Raw genomic sequence first — 14970 nt, forward strand, 5'->3', positions numbered from 1 at the left:
CCCTCAGAGGTGAAGACATCAGATCTCCCCCACACCTAGAGTTACAGACAGTTATAAGCTGCCATGTGGGTGTTAGGAATTGCAACGGGCACTTTTGAGTCCTGAGGCATCCCTCCAGCCCTCAGCTGCTTTTTAAACAGAACTAGCCAAGCAGGTGTACTAAAATTAATTAAAGTGGACTCCCATAAGGTTGAAACAAACAAAAAAACATGAGACCTTTAAATATTTTGCTGTTTTTTTTTTTTTTTTCAGTTGCTCTTAAAACTATATAAATTCCTACTTCCCTGTTTGTTTTAGTGGGTAAGGTTGTTTGCTATCTGGTTTCCATTTAGGCGAGGTGTGTAATCACCAGCCTCCCTGTTAATTTTATTGGGTGCATGCAGACTTTCAGGATATTAGAAACAACACTGTTGAGCACAGCTTAAAGCAAATGCATTTGAGTCAATACATAACTGCTTTAGGTCCCAAGTATTTCAACAACTGCCTCAGGAATGTCATGTAGAAAAAAACTTTTGGGTTGATTTTGAGCAACTGAAAGAGAGGCAAACAAGTCTGAGTGATGTAAGCTTCTTGCTCTGGGTTTACCTCTCTAAGCCACACTTCCTAGTCAGAGTACAAAGCCCAATTGTGCGCCAGATGCCTGCAGTCCTGATTTACATTTCCCCCACCAAGTAGCAAAGACATTCTCAATCTCTCCCTCAAGCTGTAGTGACTAGTGACAGCGTAAGGCCAGAGCTAAACTCCTCAATGATTCTGTGGTGGGAGAGAAGAGAGAGTTGAGAGAGGAACAACCTAGCGTTACAAGATGTTTCTGGTATGTGTGGACTGGTTTTCATATTTTTAATCTGTCTCAGTGAAACATGAGATGCCATAGGGGATGCTTATTCTTACCTTTCTTACCATTTTATTTCTAGGTGGAACACCAGTATTCCCATAAATTCACGGTTGTGGTTCTAAGTGCCACCAAAGTAACCAAGGGGACCTTTGGTGATATGCGTGAGTACTCGGTTTGTTGTGCGGTTGGCGATGGGGATCAGGAGGTGGGGGGCTTACTGGTCAGTTGCTTGATTCCTTGACAAGCCGGGAGCGGTCCCCTCTTTCACTGTGGTTATCTGTGAATGGTATCAGTTCGAACCGTTCTGATGCTGTTCAGTCATCTGTCAGAATAGCCATTCACTTTGACTGTAGCCGAGAGCAACCGTAGTCAGACAGAAAGACAATCTCTGACATCGCTCTGTGGAATCCAAAGTTCTGTTTCACCCTGTTTGGGAAGAGTGCTGAGTCAGGACTCCAAACAGACTGCTTCTGTGAGGTATTGTGCTTATGGGATTAAAAAGTGCAGTGTGCGGGATTCTTCTGCCTCTGAGTGTGTTTATTATGTATGGGACAGCTATAGAAACGGGTGCAGGACAGCAGCCTGCAGATCATGCTGTATTAACTTGCTGGCTGTCTTCTTCTTTGTGCTCAACAGCACTTTTCCTTATTCTCCTGCGGAGTCCAAAGTTCATGGGTGTGGAGTGCAAAGAAACATGTAGAAATATGATGCTAGTGAATTTGTAAGTGTTTTGAGTATTGCTATCGTCTGGGATAGGCTATAGTCTGGGAATAGGCGGCTGAACCCTCAGAAGTGCTGGAGAAAGATCAACAGGGTAATTTAAAACGGGGGGATGCACAGGCAGCATCCTGCTGCTTGTTAGAGAAACACATCTCCTGTTCTGTTTTCCCCCTGCTCTCCTCCGGCTCTCAGCAGAAGACTTCCGACACCAGGTGTGTGGGGATTTTCACCACCAGCAAGTAGGTGATTGATTCGGAAAGAGAAATCAGCACTGTGTCCTCCAACTGAAGCTAATTTTAGATCTCACAGGTTGAGGACTGAGTTTCCAAGACTTCTTTCCTCTCCCCACTCCCAAGCAAGTTGCAAGCCGCAGCTTTTTAAGGCAGGCTTCTAACCAACTTGTTAATGGGTAGACCTCCTTTAGGCCCCTTCCAGCATTGTTTCATTTACCCTGATAGTGGCTCACAGAGCTCAAGGAAATACTTACCTTTACCGCTTTATTATGGAGACATCTGTGAGACTCTTAAATGAAGAGATACAGCCAGACATGGTGATGTCGCCTTTAATCCCAGCTCTCGGGAGGCAGAGGCAGGAGGATCTCTGTGAGTTCAAAGCCTTTCTGGTCTACATTTTGAGTTCTAGGATATCCAGGGCTATGCAGAGAGACTGTCTCAGAGAGAGAGAAAGAGACAGAGACAGACACAGAGAGACACAGAGACAGAGAGAGACACAAAGACAGAGAGAGACAGAAAGAGACACAGAGATACAGAGACAGAGAGAGACACACAGAGAAACAGAGACAGAGAGATGGAGATACTCCACAGATCAAGGCATATGGACGAGGGGAGAGGGTATAGAGTTTCTAGGCATCATCCTCTGGGAACTCCTCTAGTTCTGTAGTCTGATGGCTTTTCCAGGCCTGTCCTTTGGGATTTTGTAGAGATGCCATCATATCTTCTGCTGATAGAACTAGAACCAGGAAAGACCTGTCTCCTTAAGAGTTCTTCTTGACCTACCTGGACACCATTGTCCCTCCAGGGTGTGAGGCAAGTCTCTTCTGCAATCAGCTGGGTCTTATGACATACTGTTGTACTAGACTGGCTGGCCAAAGAATTTCATGATGGACAAAGGGAAGAGTAAAGTTTCTGTGATCTGCCTCAAGGGTGAGCGACTCAAGTTTCTATGGCTTGTCTTGGAGAAGGGCTCACGGTACAGTAGCCATGGAGAAGAACGGTGTGTGCTCGGTCACAGCACATCTGCAGGGTGACACTGTTTGGAGGTGAAGGGGGAGGAATCTCGGGCAGAAGGAATGTTGGGTGGAGACCGGCTAGAATAGGTCCCACCTGGCTCATGAGTGGAAACAAATGTATAGACTAGATTGGCATGCAAGGCTAGGACAGCAAGCTCTCGGAAGACAGGGCCTGGGAGGGAGATTATTGTCTACACGGCGTTGAAGTGGCTAGTCACAGGACTGAGTTCTCACTCAAAATGTTCTGACAACAATACATTAGATAGTTGAAAATAGTTGACTAGTTTGGAGAAGAATGAGGAAATGGTTTTGTTTTTGTTTTTAAAGAATAGGAAGGACCTGAGCGCTTACTTGATATATTGATGGTAAAGCCAAGAGAGGGGAACATTAAAGAGGATGTGATTCTGAGCCCCAGCCACTAATGTCTGCAGGAGAACCAGGAGGTTGGTGGATGTTAGGATTAAGGAGAATGAGGCTGGAATCTAATGGCTTTAGCAGAGCTGAGCATAACAATGGCAGTTGCCTTAAAACTAGTCAGAGTCACTGGTGTAGATGGTTGAACATTACGTTTTTGTCTGCCCTGCCTAATACCCCTTGTCAGTGGTGTTCTTTGACATTTCTTTGCCCTTTGTCATTTTCAGTGAAGAGAGAGCATACAGCAGGTACAACGGCAGTGCCAACACTTACTATTTCTGATATTAGCAATCATGCCCTGGAGAGACAACCGGCAGCTCACTTGCTTTTGGCTGACCCAGAACCCTTCGTCAAAAAGGCCAGGGAGTGGAACAGGTCAACGGGTAGATGAAAAGGCCTTTCTTCCTTCTATTAAACACTGTGCCAATAACTTGCCAGCCATGCAAACAATCGGCCTGATTTGACTCTTACAAACATAGCTATTCTCCCTTAGACAAAGCAGCAACAGTCCTCTTGTATCAGTGCTGATTATATTGTGTAGACAATGGGTGTGGCCATGCTTAGGATGCAGCTCAGACTCAGTGTGTGTGTGTGTGTGTGTGTGTGTGTGTGTGTGTGTGTGTGTGTGTGTATGTCAGAGTATAGCTGTGTGGACTCTGATAGTCTAGACTAATAGTACAGATGGTGATGGTATGGACACTGATAGTCTCACCTTGTGTGGACTGGATTCCATTGGAACCTGAGATGATTAGTTATTGTGTTTAGTCAAGGAACTAGACTTGTGAGAATAATGCTGATTGATTTCTGTGCCCACAGTGGATGTGACACAGGTTAGACCACTGGGTTCCCGATGTGCCACTTTTAAAATAAAGGGCCCATGGGAGGAACAGCCACTGGGTATAAGTGAAAGGCTAGGTTTAAGGCTCCATGATCAAGTGCTTTTTCAGTGTTCCTAAGACCCTGGAAGACCCAGACAGCAGAAATCCCTCTATTCCATTTGTTTTAGTATATATATATATATATATATATATATATATATATATATATATATATATATATATGAGTGTTTTGTCTATGAGTATGTATGTGTCTGTAGAGGTTAGAAGAGGGAACTGGAGTCACAGATGGTTGTGAGTCACCACGTAGGTGCTGGGAATCCAACTTGCAAGAGCAGCAAGCACTCTGAATTGCTGAGGAACTCTCCAGCCCCACCCTATTCCAATTTTATGCTGCCTGCCTCTATTTAAAAGGTAAATTTCCATAAAATTCTGCATGTTGGCAAAGAAGAATGATGGCTAGCATTTTCACTATATGATGGTTTTTGAGGGGTGAGGTGGTGCTGCCAGCTTCCAGTATCAGTTAATGAAGCTATGGAAGTAGGAATGTACAGGATGAGGGCACAGATGGACCTTCAATACAACAAAACAAAACAATTTCATGGCAAGTGTGCCTGAAAAGGGAAGGCAATAGATAGGGCCAAGTCTTTTCTTTTGAATGTAGGATCCTCATCTGAGGTGATGAACTTGAGCTATCCAAGTTACCAAGTAAGCTAAATTTGACATATTTGCTTGCAATAACTCTTGGAAGACAGACAAATATAGGAAACTATGGAAGTATTTGAAAAACCATAAAACTATTACAAACATCTAAGACCCAGAAAGTCAGGATAGCAGAACCCTCCACCCTGTTCTGTTTTCTAGGGTCTTTATTTAAAAACAAATTTCCATTAAATTTTCCATGTTGGTAAAGAAGAGGGAGAGACTGCAACTCTGTTGCTCTTGTATGGGGTCTTTCTCAAGGCAACCACATATCAGGTAGCTGTTTCTGTATCCTACTATACTTTGTTTTAGATAATACTAAGTTCATACTTACCTTTATTTTATCTACTGATGAATTATTCCATTCTTTTATTTTTAGACAAGGTTTCTCTGTGTAGGTTTTGTTGCCCAGGAACTCACACTGTAGACCAGGCTGGCCTCATCCTCACATAGATTCTCCTGCCTTTGCCTCCTGAATGCTGAAATTAAAGGCATGCACTGCCACCACCACTGGCTAATTACCCAATTCTTAATCGCCACACTTAGAAATTAACCTGCATTGTTTAAGTGTCATAATAAAATCAGAGGCATTCCATCAGCTACCTTTTTAGGGATGAGAGCTAACTTTTGTTTTGAATGAGGTTAATAACAAAGTTCATCTGGAACTCACCATGTAGCCAGGCTGACCTTGAACTTGCTATCTCCTATATCTGCCTCCTTGGTGTTGGAATAACAGGGTATGCCACCACATCCTACTCCAAACTGACATTTTAGTCATAACTCCTCCAAATTTGGGGCTCTTTGCCTTTGGGTCAGCCAAGAACAAGATAGTTGTCAGTCTCTTCTGGGCATGACTGCTGATGTTAGAAGAATTAGATGATGATACCACTGTGTATGTTTGTACCTCAAGTCACAGTGCCAAACACATTTGGTATTATTATTATGATCAAGGTTGATAGAAGAGCAGTTTGATGATGTGGATATTGCTCTGTATGCTGTGAATGTGTTGCTCTAATAGGTTAATAAATAAAGTGCTGATTGGCCACTAGCCAGGCAGGAAATATAGGTAGGACAAAGAGAGAGGAGAATTTTGGGAACAGGAAGGCTGTGTCAGAAGTCTCCAGACAGACACAGAGGAAGCAATATGTGAAGGCAGAACTGGGAAACGGTACCAAGCCACACGGCTAAACATAAATAAGAATTATAGGTTAATTTAAGTGTAAGATCTAGCTAGCAAGAAGCCTGAGCCATTAGGCCAAACAGTTTAAATAATATAAGCATGTTTTTTTTTTTTTTTTTGGTCTAAGTGGCTGTGGGTCTGTGTGTTTATTTGGGTCTAAGTGGCTGTGGGCCCGGGTGGGACCGGAGATAACTCCAGCTACAGTTTGAAGTTCAAATTTGCATCTGGTTAAAGATCATTGCCACATTCTGATTTCTAAAATGAATACTTTGTGTTAAGTGGATACACTCTTACTTTTGAGGTCACAGTCAATTATTTTGGATGTGACGTGAAACAGGCATCATTCATGCATAGGCTAGGAGCTAAGTATTGGTGGATGTGATACTCAGTTCAGCTTTGCTCCTTTGCTTCGCTAACAGAAGGTATGCATGTGAGCAATGGCCGCAGTGATGGCAGGATTTCAGCGAGTAAGAGTTTTTCCTCTGTTTATACAACCCTGATGGTGAAGTAATTTTGTAAATGAACAGATAGCTGATGGGCAACTGTTGGAGTAGCTGCACTGAGTCTTGCTCCTTAGTTTTAAAAAAAATGCCAGGGAATACCTAAGTCATGTGATAATGGAGTCTTAGAGTTTAGATCTAGGTAAAGCCAAGCTTCATTCTCACAGAAGATCGGGCATTGAGTGTATCAGACTTAGTTCAAGAGATCTTAATAATTGGTGTAGATATTTTAATACATAAATATTATGGATATTTATGGAGGAGTCTTTTTTGTGTGTTTGTTTTTGAGATAGTCTTACTATGTAGCCCTGGGTGGCCTTGAACTTATCACAGGAATATTCTTGCCTCAGCTGAATGCCTCAGCGGAGTGCTGGGATTTCAGGTTACATCATGCCCAACTCTGAAGGCTCTTCTTGGCCTCGTTATTAGACACTGAGCACTTTTCTCTGCAGATTTTATCCCATGAGCATTGGAGCTTCTAAATATACTTATAGGGTTGTGTATAGACCAGTGTCTTCATTATTTATGAACTGACAGAGCTTTATGAGAACACTTAATGGAACAAAAACACTTTAGGAGAGATATGAACTCACAGTTTTTTAAAACAATTTTGTAAGATTATGTTATATAATATCTTAAAAGGGACTCTGATGATTTTAATAATTCCAAGATTTTATTTTTTTCTTAGTGTCTTTACGTACGGGAAAACATTGTGTCCTTTCTAATGAGGTTATAGCAACATTGAGTTCCTAATTTTTAAGTAGCTATTCTATTAGCAGGTTTGGGATCCCTAAAATATGTTTATGGGACCTTAACCGACATGTGATCGCCATAAAATCTTATTAACAATACAGATTCTGATTCAGTAGTTTCATCAAGTAGATGAAGATTTAATATCAAAGTGATGTGGGCATCGAGGATCTGTTGAGCACTTTCAAGAGGTGGGTATGGGGGATGTTTCTATTGGTCTTCACTAATCCTGAGATATGCAGCTTCCATAGTCTAGAGTGTAACAAAGGTCCAAGTGCTTTCAGTTTTTACTTTTTAAAATAAATACCATAAAGACCTTACTGCCTTCATTTTATTGTCCAATTCATATAAAGACTGCCTAATTCTGTGACTCACAACATTATCACCAAGAAGACAGACAGAAACAAACACTAAGGCTTTAATCCTACATCACAATTACACTTTTCAATCCTGAAGTTTGTTCTATGGGAATCATGATTAAACCACATTACTCTCAGTGAAACAAATTGCTTCTTTTTATTGTTCTAAAGACTTCAATGCTTACTCAGGTCAAGTGATCACAGTTTGTTGGGTCCTATACGCACATGAATATTCACAAAAGCACCCCTCCTGCTGTATATGAAAGATTCCTAGTGTTGAGTGTTCCCCCATCTTAATCTGTGATTATATTTGCTAGGTACTTCCTCTACTTTTAACTACTTTATGAAAATTATTTCATTCACTTGTGCAAGTAGCTTCGGTTGAGACAAGGCAAGTCTTAAGGATGTGTCGACTGTGTCAAGTTTAGATAAATCTTTACTATCATTGCTTTTACATATTGTCAGCATATAAAGCATGAAATCAGGTTCACTGTCAGAAAGTGTTCTTAAAGATTTGTTTATTTTATTGTATGTATGCATGGGTGAGTGAGAATGTACTTGTGTACTTATGGAGGCTAAAAGTGAGTAGCAGGTATCCTCCTCTGTTTACTCACATCTTCTTTTACATCAAGGGCTCTCTTAGAACTCGAGAACTTAAATTCTTTTGCCAAAGCTGAAAGCCAGTAAACTCTTGTGATCTTCCTGGCTCTGCTTCTCTTGGTGCCAGGATTATAGATATGTGTAGGATACCTACTTTGTTACATGGTGCTAGTCTGAACTTTAGTCCTCAGGATTTTTCAGCAAGTAGAAGACCTGAGCTATCTCTTTAGTGCCATAGAAGAGGTTTTAAGGGTTTTAGACCATATGCCTTCATATGGAAATGTACAACATGCTTTGTTTGTCCTAGCTTATGGCCTTGAGAGAAGAGACACACTGCAGCTCCACTTCTCTCTTCAAGGGAGATACACATTTAAGGAGGAATCAGCAACAATTGTGAATTGTTACTTAAATGATGCAGTACAAACAACTATGACATTTCAGAAATAACTATCAAAATTCCTTTAAAAATTGATTTTGTCGGGATTGGGGATTTAGCTCAGTGGTAGAGTGCTTGCCTAGCAAGTGCAAGGCCCTGGGTTCGATCCTCAGCTCAAAAAAAAATAATAGTAATACTAGTGTCTACACATAAAAAAAAAATTGATTTTGGCTACATGTCCATAAATAAGTGGTTATTAAGCATAAAGTATTTGCAAACACCCAGTTATTTTTGTTTAATCATGCTGTTATATATTTTACAGGCCAATAAGCAATCATTCTTAACACATTGCTGTGTAGTGGTATGGCTATTTATGTTCATACTCAGGGAAAACAAGCACTCACTGAACATGTTTCTAAATCACATTAAATTTGACTTTGAGCCTGTTCTGGACAATTTGACACAATCTGGGGTCATCTGGGAACCCCTGGACAGGTGATCTGGGTTATAGAACAAAGCTGACTGGGCAAGCTTTTGTGACCAAGCCGGCCAGCAGCACTCCTCTATGGCTCCTGCATCAGTTCCCACCTCTCAGTTCCTGCCCGTGACTTCCCTTTGTGATAGGCTGTGAGTATAAAATGAAGTAAGCCCTTTCTTCCCCCAGGTGCTTTTGGTCTTGGTGTTTTATCATAGCAATACAAAGCAAACTTAAGACCAAGCCCTGACTCACTAGACATGAGGGGAGTCAGAGTGGTCTTCCTCTTTCTAAGGAACTGCAAGAGTTCTACATATTTACAATTGCCTGTATCGGAAGAGGAAAGCCCGCTACAAGCTTTGGTGGTGACTGCCATTGGCTTCTAATCCTCAGTTACATGTTTTTATGGATCCTGGCTTTTTGCTTTAGCAAGAAATGAAACGCCCCCAAGGGGAGATTTTGATATAGTCTGTATAGCAGTAGAAGGAACTTGTGAACACCCAAGGGTAGTGGTGCTGAGTCCAGATCCATGGCAACCCAGCATTCATCAGACCTCACACAGTGGGTGAGAAGCATAGGTTTCCAACAATTTAGAATGCAAGGAAATTTAAACTCATGTGAATTTCAGGAATGACGCCATCTTTTTTAGAGCTCCCCCCACTTAAAAAAAAAACAAAAAACTGTGTGTGTGTGTATTTGTGTGTGTGTGTGTGTGTGTGTGTGCGCGCGTGCTCATTTGTGTTAACGTTTTGTGTGTATGCCATGTTTGTAAATATCAGTTCGTACCTCTCACCTTGCTTGATAGTCTCTTGTTCATTGCTTCAGACTGCTTCTAGCTGACCTTCTCACTGTGGGAACGTTGAGACAATGTTTGGCTTTATGTGTGTTCTGAGGAGCCAGACTTGCAACATTATGAATGCACAAAAAGTTGTTTTTTTTTTTTTTTTTTAACCTACTGAGCTATCCCCCCACCTACCTTTTCTAATCTTATTTCTAAAGCAGCAACCTAAATCCCACCTGTAAAATCACGTAGTTCAAGCCTCTTCAAAAGACTCTAATTGCTAATAATTTCCTGTGAAAGGGAGCTTAGACTTCAGTTTTCCTATTGGTAAATACTGGCATGGGAGAAGAGGCGTCAGGTCTGTGTGGACAGATGCATTTTCTAGTTAGTATTTTGAGAAACTTCAGATAAATTCCCATAAAGAAATGTGATCCCCCTGGTCTGTATCCATTTTGAGTTCCATATTGATCAAAGGTTCTGGAAAAGAGGCAGTTGTATTGATGAATATGCATGGAATCCATAGGTAGGTTGGCACTAGCCCTGTGTTTCTTGACAAGTTATGTGTCCTCTCTACACCTTGCTGCAGTTGGACTTTCCTTTGGGCCACCAGCTTACAAATAACAACATGGCAGAAACTTATTAATTATGAAAACTTGACTTTGATTAGGCTTTTCCCCAACTAGCTCTATAATTTAAATTAACCTGTTTTTATTAATCTACATTCTGTTATGTGGCATTTACCTCTCTCCCATTCTGTTCATCTGGCTTGTTCCAGGTCTTGCTGGTGTCTCTGCATGCCTAGATTCATCTCCTCTTCTTCTCAATCCCTGGAAAGCCCACCTATTACCTCTTGTCTGGCTATTGGCCATTCAGTTCTTTACTAAAGCAATCAAAAGGCACCTTGGCAAAGACACATCTTCACAGTGTACAAAAAGATTATCCCACAACACTTTGCTCTCTTTATTGTGGAGACGTGAACATTTGAGTTAGCATATTTTAAGTACTTATCCATGTGCTCAATATACTGCCTGTTATTGTAGAACTGTTTCCTGCGTCTACATTAAAAAGACATAAATACTCTCCAACATCATCAGAACAGAAAAATCTGTTTTGAATAGTCAGTGTATTGGGTTTTTTCCACTTTTCTTTCTGGAGATAAATTTGTGTTCTGAATTTCTCTGTTGAGGAATCTTTAGATTCTTCTTCCTCAACTTGAGAGAAAGAAGTTGAATGGCATTTTCCTCAAGAAGCTTCTCCTACCAACATGTTGCTTCCATTACAGGCTTCTTCACTGTCACCTTCATGCACTGGTTAAACCCAGCCTCTGGCTCATTTTCTGTGTTTCAAAAATTAGTGCATAGCTTAAGTCTGGTCCACAACTAAGACATTAAGGGATGCTGAGAAAATAAATCAAATTGATGAGCTGGTCTTCCTGAATAATGCTCCTTTTACTGCCTCAGTGAGGAGAGAATTGGAAAAATAGTTTTATATTCCTTCCTCTCCTCCCCTGCAGATGATAATGCCTTTGTTATTTCTGTCCACAACTTATTAGTGTTTTTCTGAGGCACATCATACAGAAATCTTTATTAACAATTTTATACATTAATTATGAAGTTTCACATCTTATTCTTTGTTACTGGCATTGCTGTTTCCCATTTGTGGCTCTAAAGTGTGTATTTGGTAATTTGTTTCTCTAGGGTCAGCCTTTAGGTTATGGCTGAATATGAGTTTTATAAGAGTTTACTAATGTCTTTGGAATGCTTTTGAGTCCACCCAAAAGTTTAAAGGGCTCTAAATCTAATGAAATTATTTCCCAGTGGTCATTCATAGAAGATAATTTCAAGATGAGTCAAGTGTCCCATAACATGTTTATCTCACATGTCTTCAGTCTATGTGACAATGAAGAGAATGTGTTAGGAATGGAGAAGTACTAAGGCAAATATGGAATGTTTTCCTCGTCCATTTACAATGTCACATCCTATGTAAGTTGTCAAATAGCTTTGTGAGTGCATTTAGATACTTTCCTCTTTACTGAAAAAATTAAGAGTTGTTTTGTGTGTGTGCGTGTGTGTGTGTGTGTGTGTGTGTGTGTGTGTGTGTGTGTGTGTGAGAATGTAGATCTTATGACTTCAGTTAATAATATCATTGTGCATTTCAACAAGATTGCTGTGTGGAATTTCACCCAGTTTATGGAATTTCACCCCATTTATTTAATAGAAGTGTATTATAATAGTGTAAGTACATAGGTGGTAGCAAAGGGAACATTCACTACCAGTCCCAGTAGGACACATTGCACATGTGCTGCTTTGCAAATTCCAGCGATTATCTGCTCATTTACTTGTTAACCAACCTTGTCACAAACAGGAGCATAGTCGTCTTTATGGTCCTGCTTTTATTTTTATCTGTACTTTGAAATGCTAATGTTCTATCCAGTGGGAACAAAGCTTATTTTTTCCACTCTCTCTTAGCTGAGTTATACTCAGTCTTCTTTGCATGTGCTAAGTGCTGGAAAAGCTTACTCTGCCTCTCTATCTAAAAGGCTGTGATTAAAATATAAAGGAATTAAGTTAAAAATGAGTTTAAATGTCTCTTAAATTTCCAAAGAAAAATACTTTTTTTTTTTTAATTGAGATAAGATTTCTCTGTGTAGCAGCTCTGGCTGTACTGAAACTCACTCTGCAGATCAGGCTGGCCTTGAACTCACAGAGATCCTCTTGCCTCTGCCTCCACAGTGCTGGGATTAAACATGTGCACCACCATGCCCGGTTAAAAGTACTTTCTTAAAGTTTCTGTGTCAAATAATATGACCTTGACGCTCTAAAATTTTGAACATTTCCATGGAATTGTCTAGTAAATTATTTTACTAGACCTTAATGTTTCAATTTTTTCCTGAAGGTTAAAAACCGTTATTTTTTTAATTATGTAGGAACTGGAATGACTAATTATATGTAGCTGAGATGTTGTTGGAGTATCACTGAACATTACATCTCCCTCCTTGGAAAGTATGTTTTTATACTCCCTTTGATATATCAAAATATTTTATATTTGTTTGGCCCAACTGGTCTAGATCCCTCTGTGGCTGAGGACGACTGTAAACATTGACCATCTCATCATTTTGTCTCTACCTCTCAATGGTTGGGATTACAGGCATGTAACATCGCATCTGGCTTCAGTGAAATAAATTCCAGATATGATTCAGGCACAAAATATCATAGCAGCAATGGAATTTTGACTTTAGAAAAGAAATATCATGGAAACATAACCCAGGCTTATTCCAGCAGTTTTCTTCTATTTATGTCCTCAGCTGTAAATGCCAAGTAGTCAGTATTTGTCTGTCCCTTGAAAAAAAAAAAGAAGAAGCGAAACACCATATCTGTGGTAGGTAACTGCACTGAGTATGGGTTTTACACTGAAGAGGAGGCTTTGCAGAGAGGCTGAAGCCAGGACTCTGGTGTATTGCTCAAGTTTAAGTGTACCCTTGGCTGTTTGTCACCTGTGTGAATTTGGGCAAGCTACTCAGCCATTCTCATTGACATCAATGAGTAAATGAGGTGACAGTTACCTCTTCCTCCCAGGTTCCTTATGAAGATGAAATTATGCCATAACGGGCACAGCGTTATTTGTGAAATACCAAAGAGGCCAAGCAAAGGTCTCAGGGTTTTATACTTCCTTTATTAATTTCTGTGGCTCTATGAAATATGGTGAGTTTTATTGTTGCTCTTTGTTTTGGTTTTGAGACATGATCTCATGTAGCCAAGACTGGCCTTGAACTCACTATGTATCTAAAGACAACCTTGAGTTTCTGATCTCCTGCCTTTCCTGGGCATTTAGATTACAGGCACTTGCAACCATGGCTGTTTTGTGGAGTAATGGGGTTTAAGTGGGGATCGAACTCTGGCCTTTGTGCATGCTGGGCAAACACTGTTGACTGAGCTATACCTCCTGTCTTGCTTTTATTTTAATTTTCAAAATTAATAATTTCTCTAAGGTGTTAAGCTGACAGAATCTCCTAGCTGCTATGTTTGGGGCCAGAACTCAGGCCGGTCCAGTCTGCTCTGTACTCTTTCGACAGGTTTGCCTTTGAGTAGTTTCTGCCTATCTGGGACATGGGGGTAGGCTTATGCAGCTCAATAGAAAGGCTTGATGTAAGCTCCAGAGAAGGAAGACTGGTCAGCTTGACTGTAGCTTGCAATAGGTAAATAATGTCAGTGAACACTTGACTGTGGAATGGAGGTAGGAACATTTTCTTTAGGAAAAGGGGTTCAGGAAAAGTTTTAAAAATGAAGTTGGCCTAATATGTATAAGTATTTCATTTAGGGAGATTACCTTATTTTGTTATTATTTATTTATTTATTTATTTATTTATTTATTTATTTATTGCTAGTACATAAATAGTAGGTAGAAAGGATTTATTCCAATGCATTGGTTCTAAACTAATGAGTGGGCTTCCCTCTCAAGGCCTATAATGTTGTGTTTAGAAATGCTTTCACTAAAATTCAGGGTGCTATTTCAGGTGATTCCTCCTAGTATTCTGTAGGTAGAGGCAAGGAACAGCAGTCCAGGACACAGAATTATCCAGTCCAGGCATCAGTATGTCAAAGCTGAAAACCTCTGTTCTAATGAAAAGGCATCATTGCTGCTTGTAAGAGAGTAGACTTCTTAGAAATCTGAATCTATATAGTTAAAACAAACAATATGAATAAATTAATAATTTTCTAATGCTCTATAAGAACTTCTGGAGCACTATTCTGTATATGTGTGTATGTGTGCATGTGTGTGTAGAGACCAGAAGTCAGTCTCAGGTGTTGTTTCTGAATGATCTTGTTTGACTCAATAAAATGTCTGTGAGTCTATCTTTTTCTCTGCAATGGGAGTAGATATGCTTAATCAGGAACTGGGAATGTTACTGTTTTCCTTGTCTGCAGATTGTCTTAGTTAGGATTTCTATTGCTGTGAAGAGACACCAGGACCACAGCAACTCTTATAAAGGAAAACATTTAATTGGGGCTTGCTTAAAGTTCAGAGGTCTAGTCCATTATCTTCTTGCAGAAAGCATGGTGGCATGCAGGCAAATATGGTACCGGAGAAATAGCTTAGAGTCCTATTTCTTGATCTGCAGGCAGCAGAAAGAGACTGTGTGTCACCCTGGGGCATAGCTTGAGCATAGGAGACCTCAAAGCTGTTATCCACAGT

The 14970-nt window shown here is 40.3% G+C and overlaps 1 protein-coding gene across 2 annotated transcripts in view; it reads left to right on the forward strand.

Moving 5' to 3' along the window:
- The window catches only part of Pla2g4a (phospholipase A2 group IVA), a 143735-nt gene that overhangs the window by 45684 nt on the left and 83081 nt on the right, over positions 1 to 14970 (forward strand). The window contains exons 1-2 of one of the 2 annotated variants that reach the window (XM_036202270.1): positions 615 to 814; positions 915 to 996. In XM_036202270.1, coding sequence (XP_036058163.1) covers positions 806 to 814; positions 915 to 996 — 91 coding nt within the window. In that variant the 5' untranslated portion in view covers positions 615 to 805. Of the gene's footprint in view, positions 1 to 614; positions 815 to 914; positions 997 to 14970 lie in introns of those variants that run through there. The other variant, XM_036202269.1, reaches the window with a different exon arrangement.

This window comes from Onychomys torridus, chromosome 11 (genome assembly GCF_903995425.1).
Source record: "Onychomys torridus chromosome 11, mOncTor1.1, whole genome shotgun sequence".
NCBI lineage: Eukaryota > Metazoa > Chordata > Mammalia > Rodentia > Cricetidae > Onychomys > Onychomys torridus.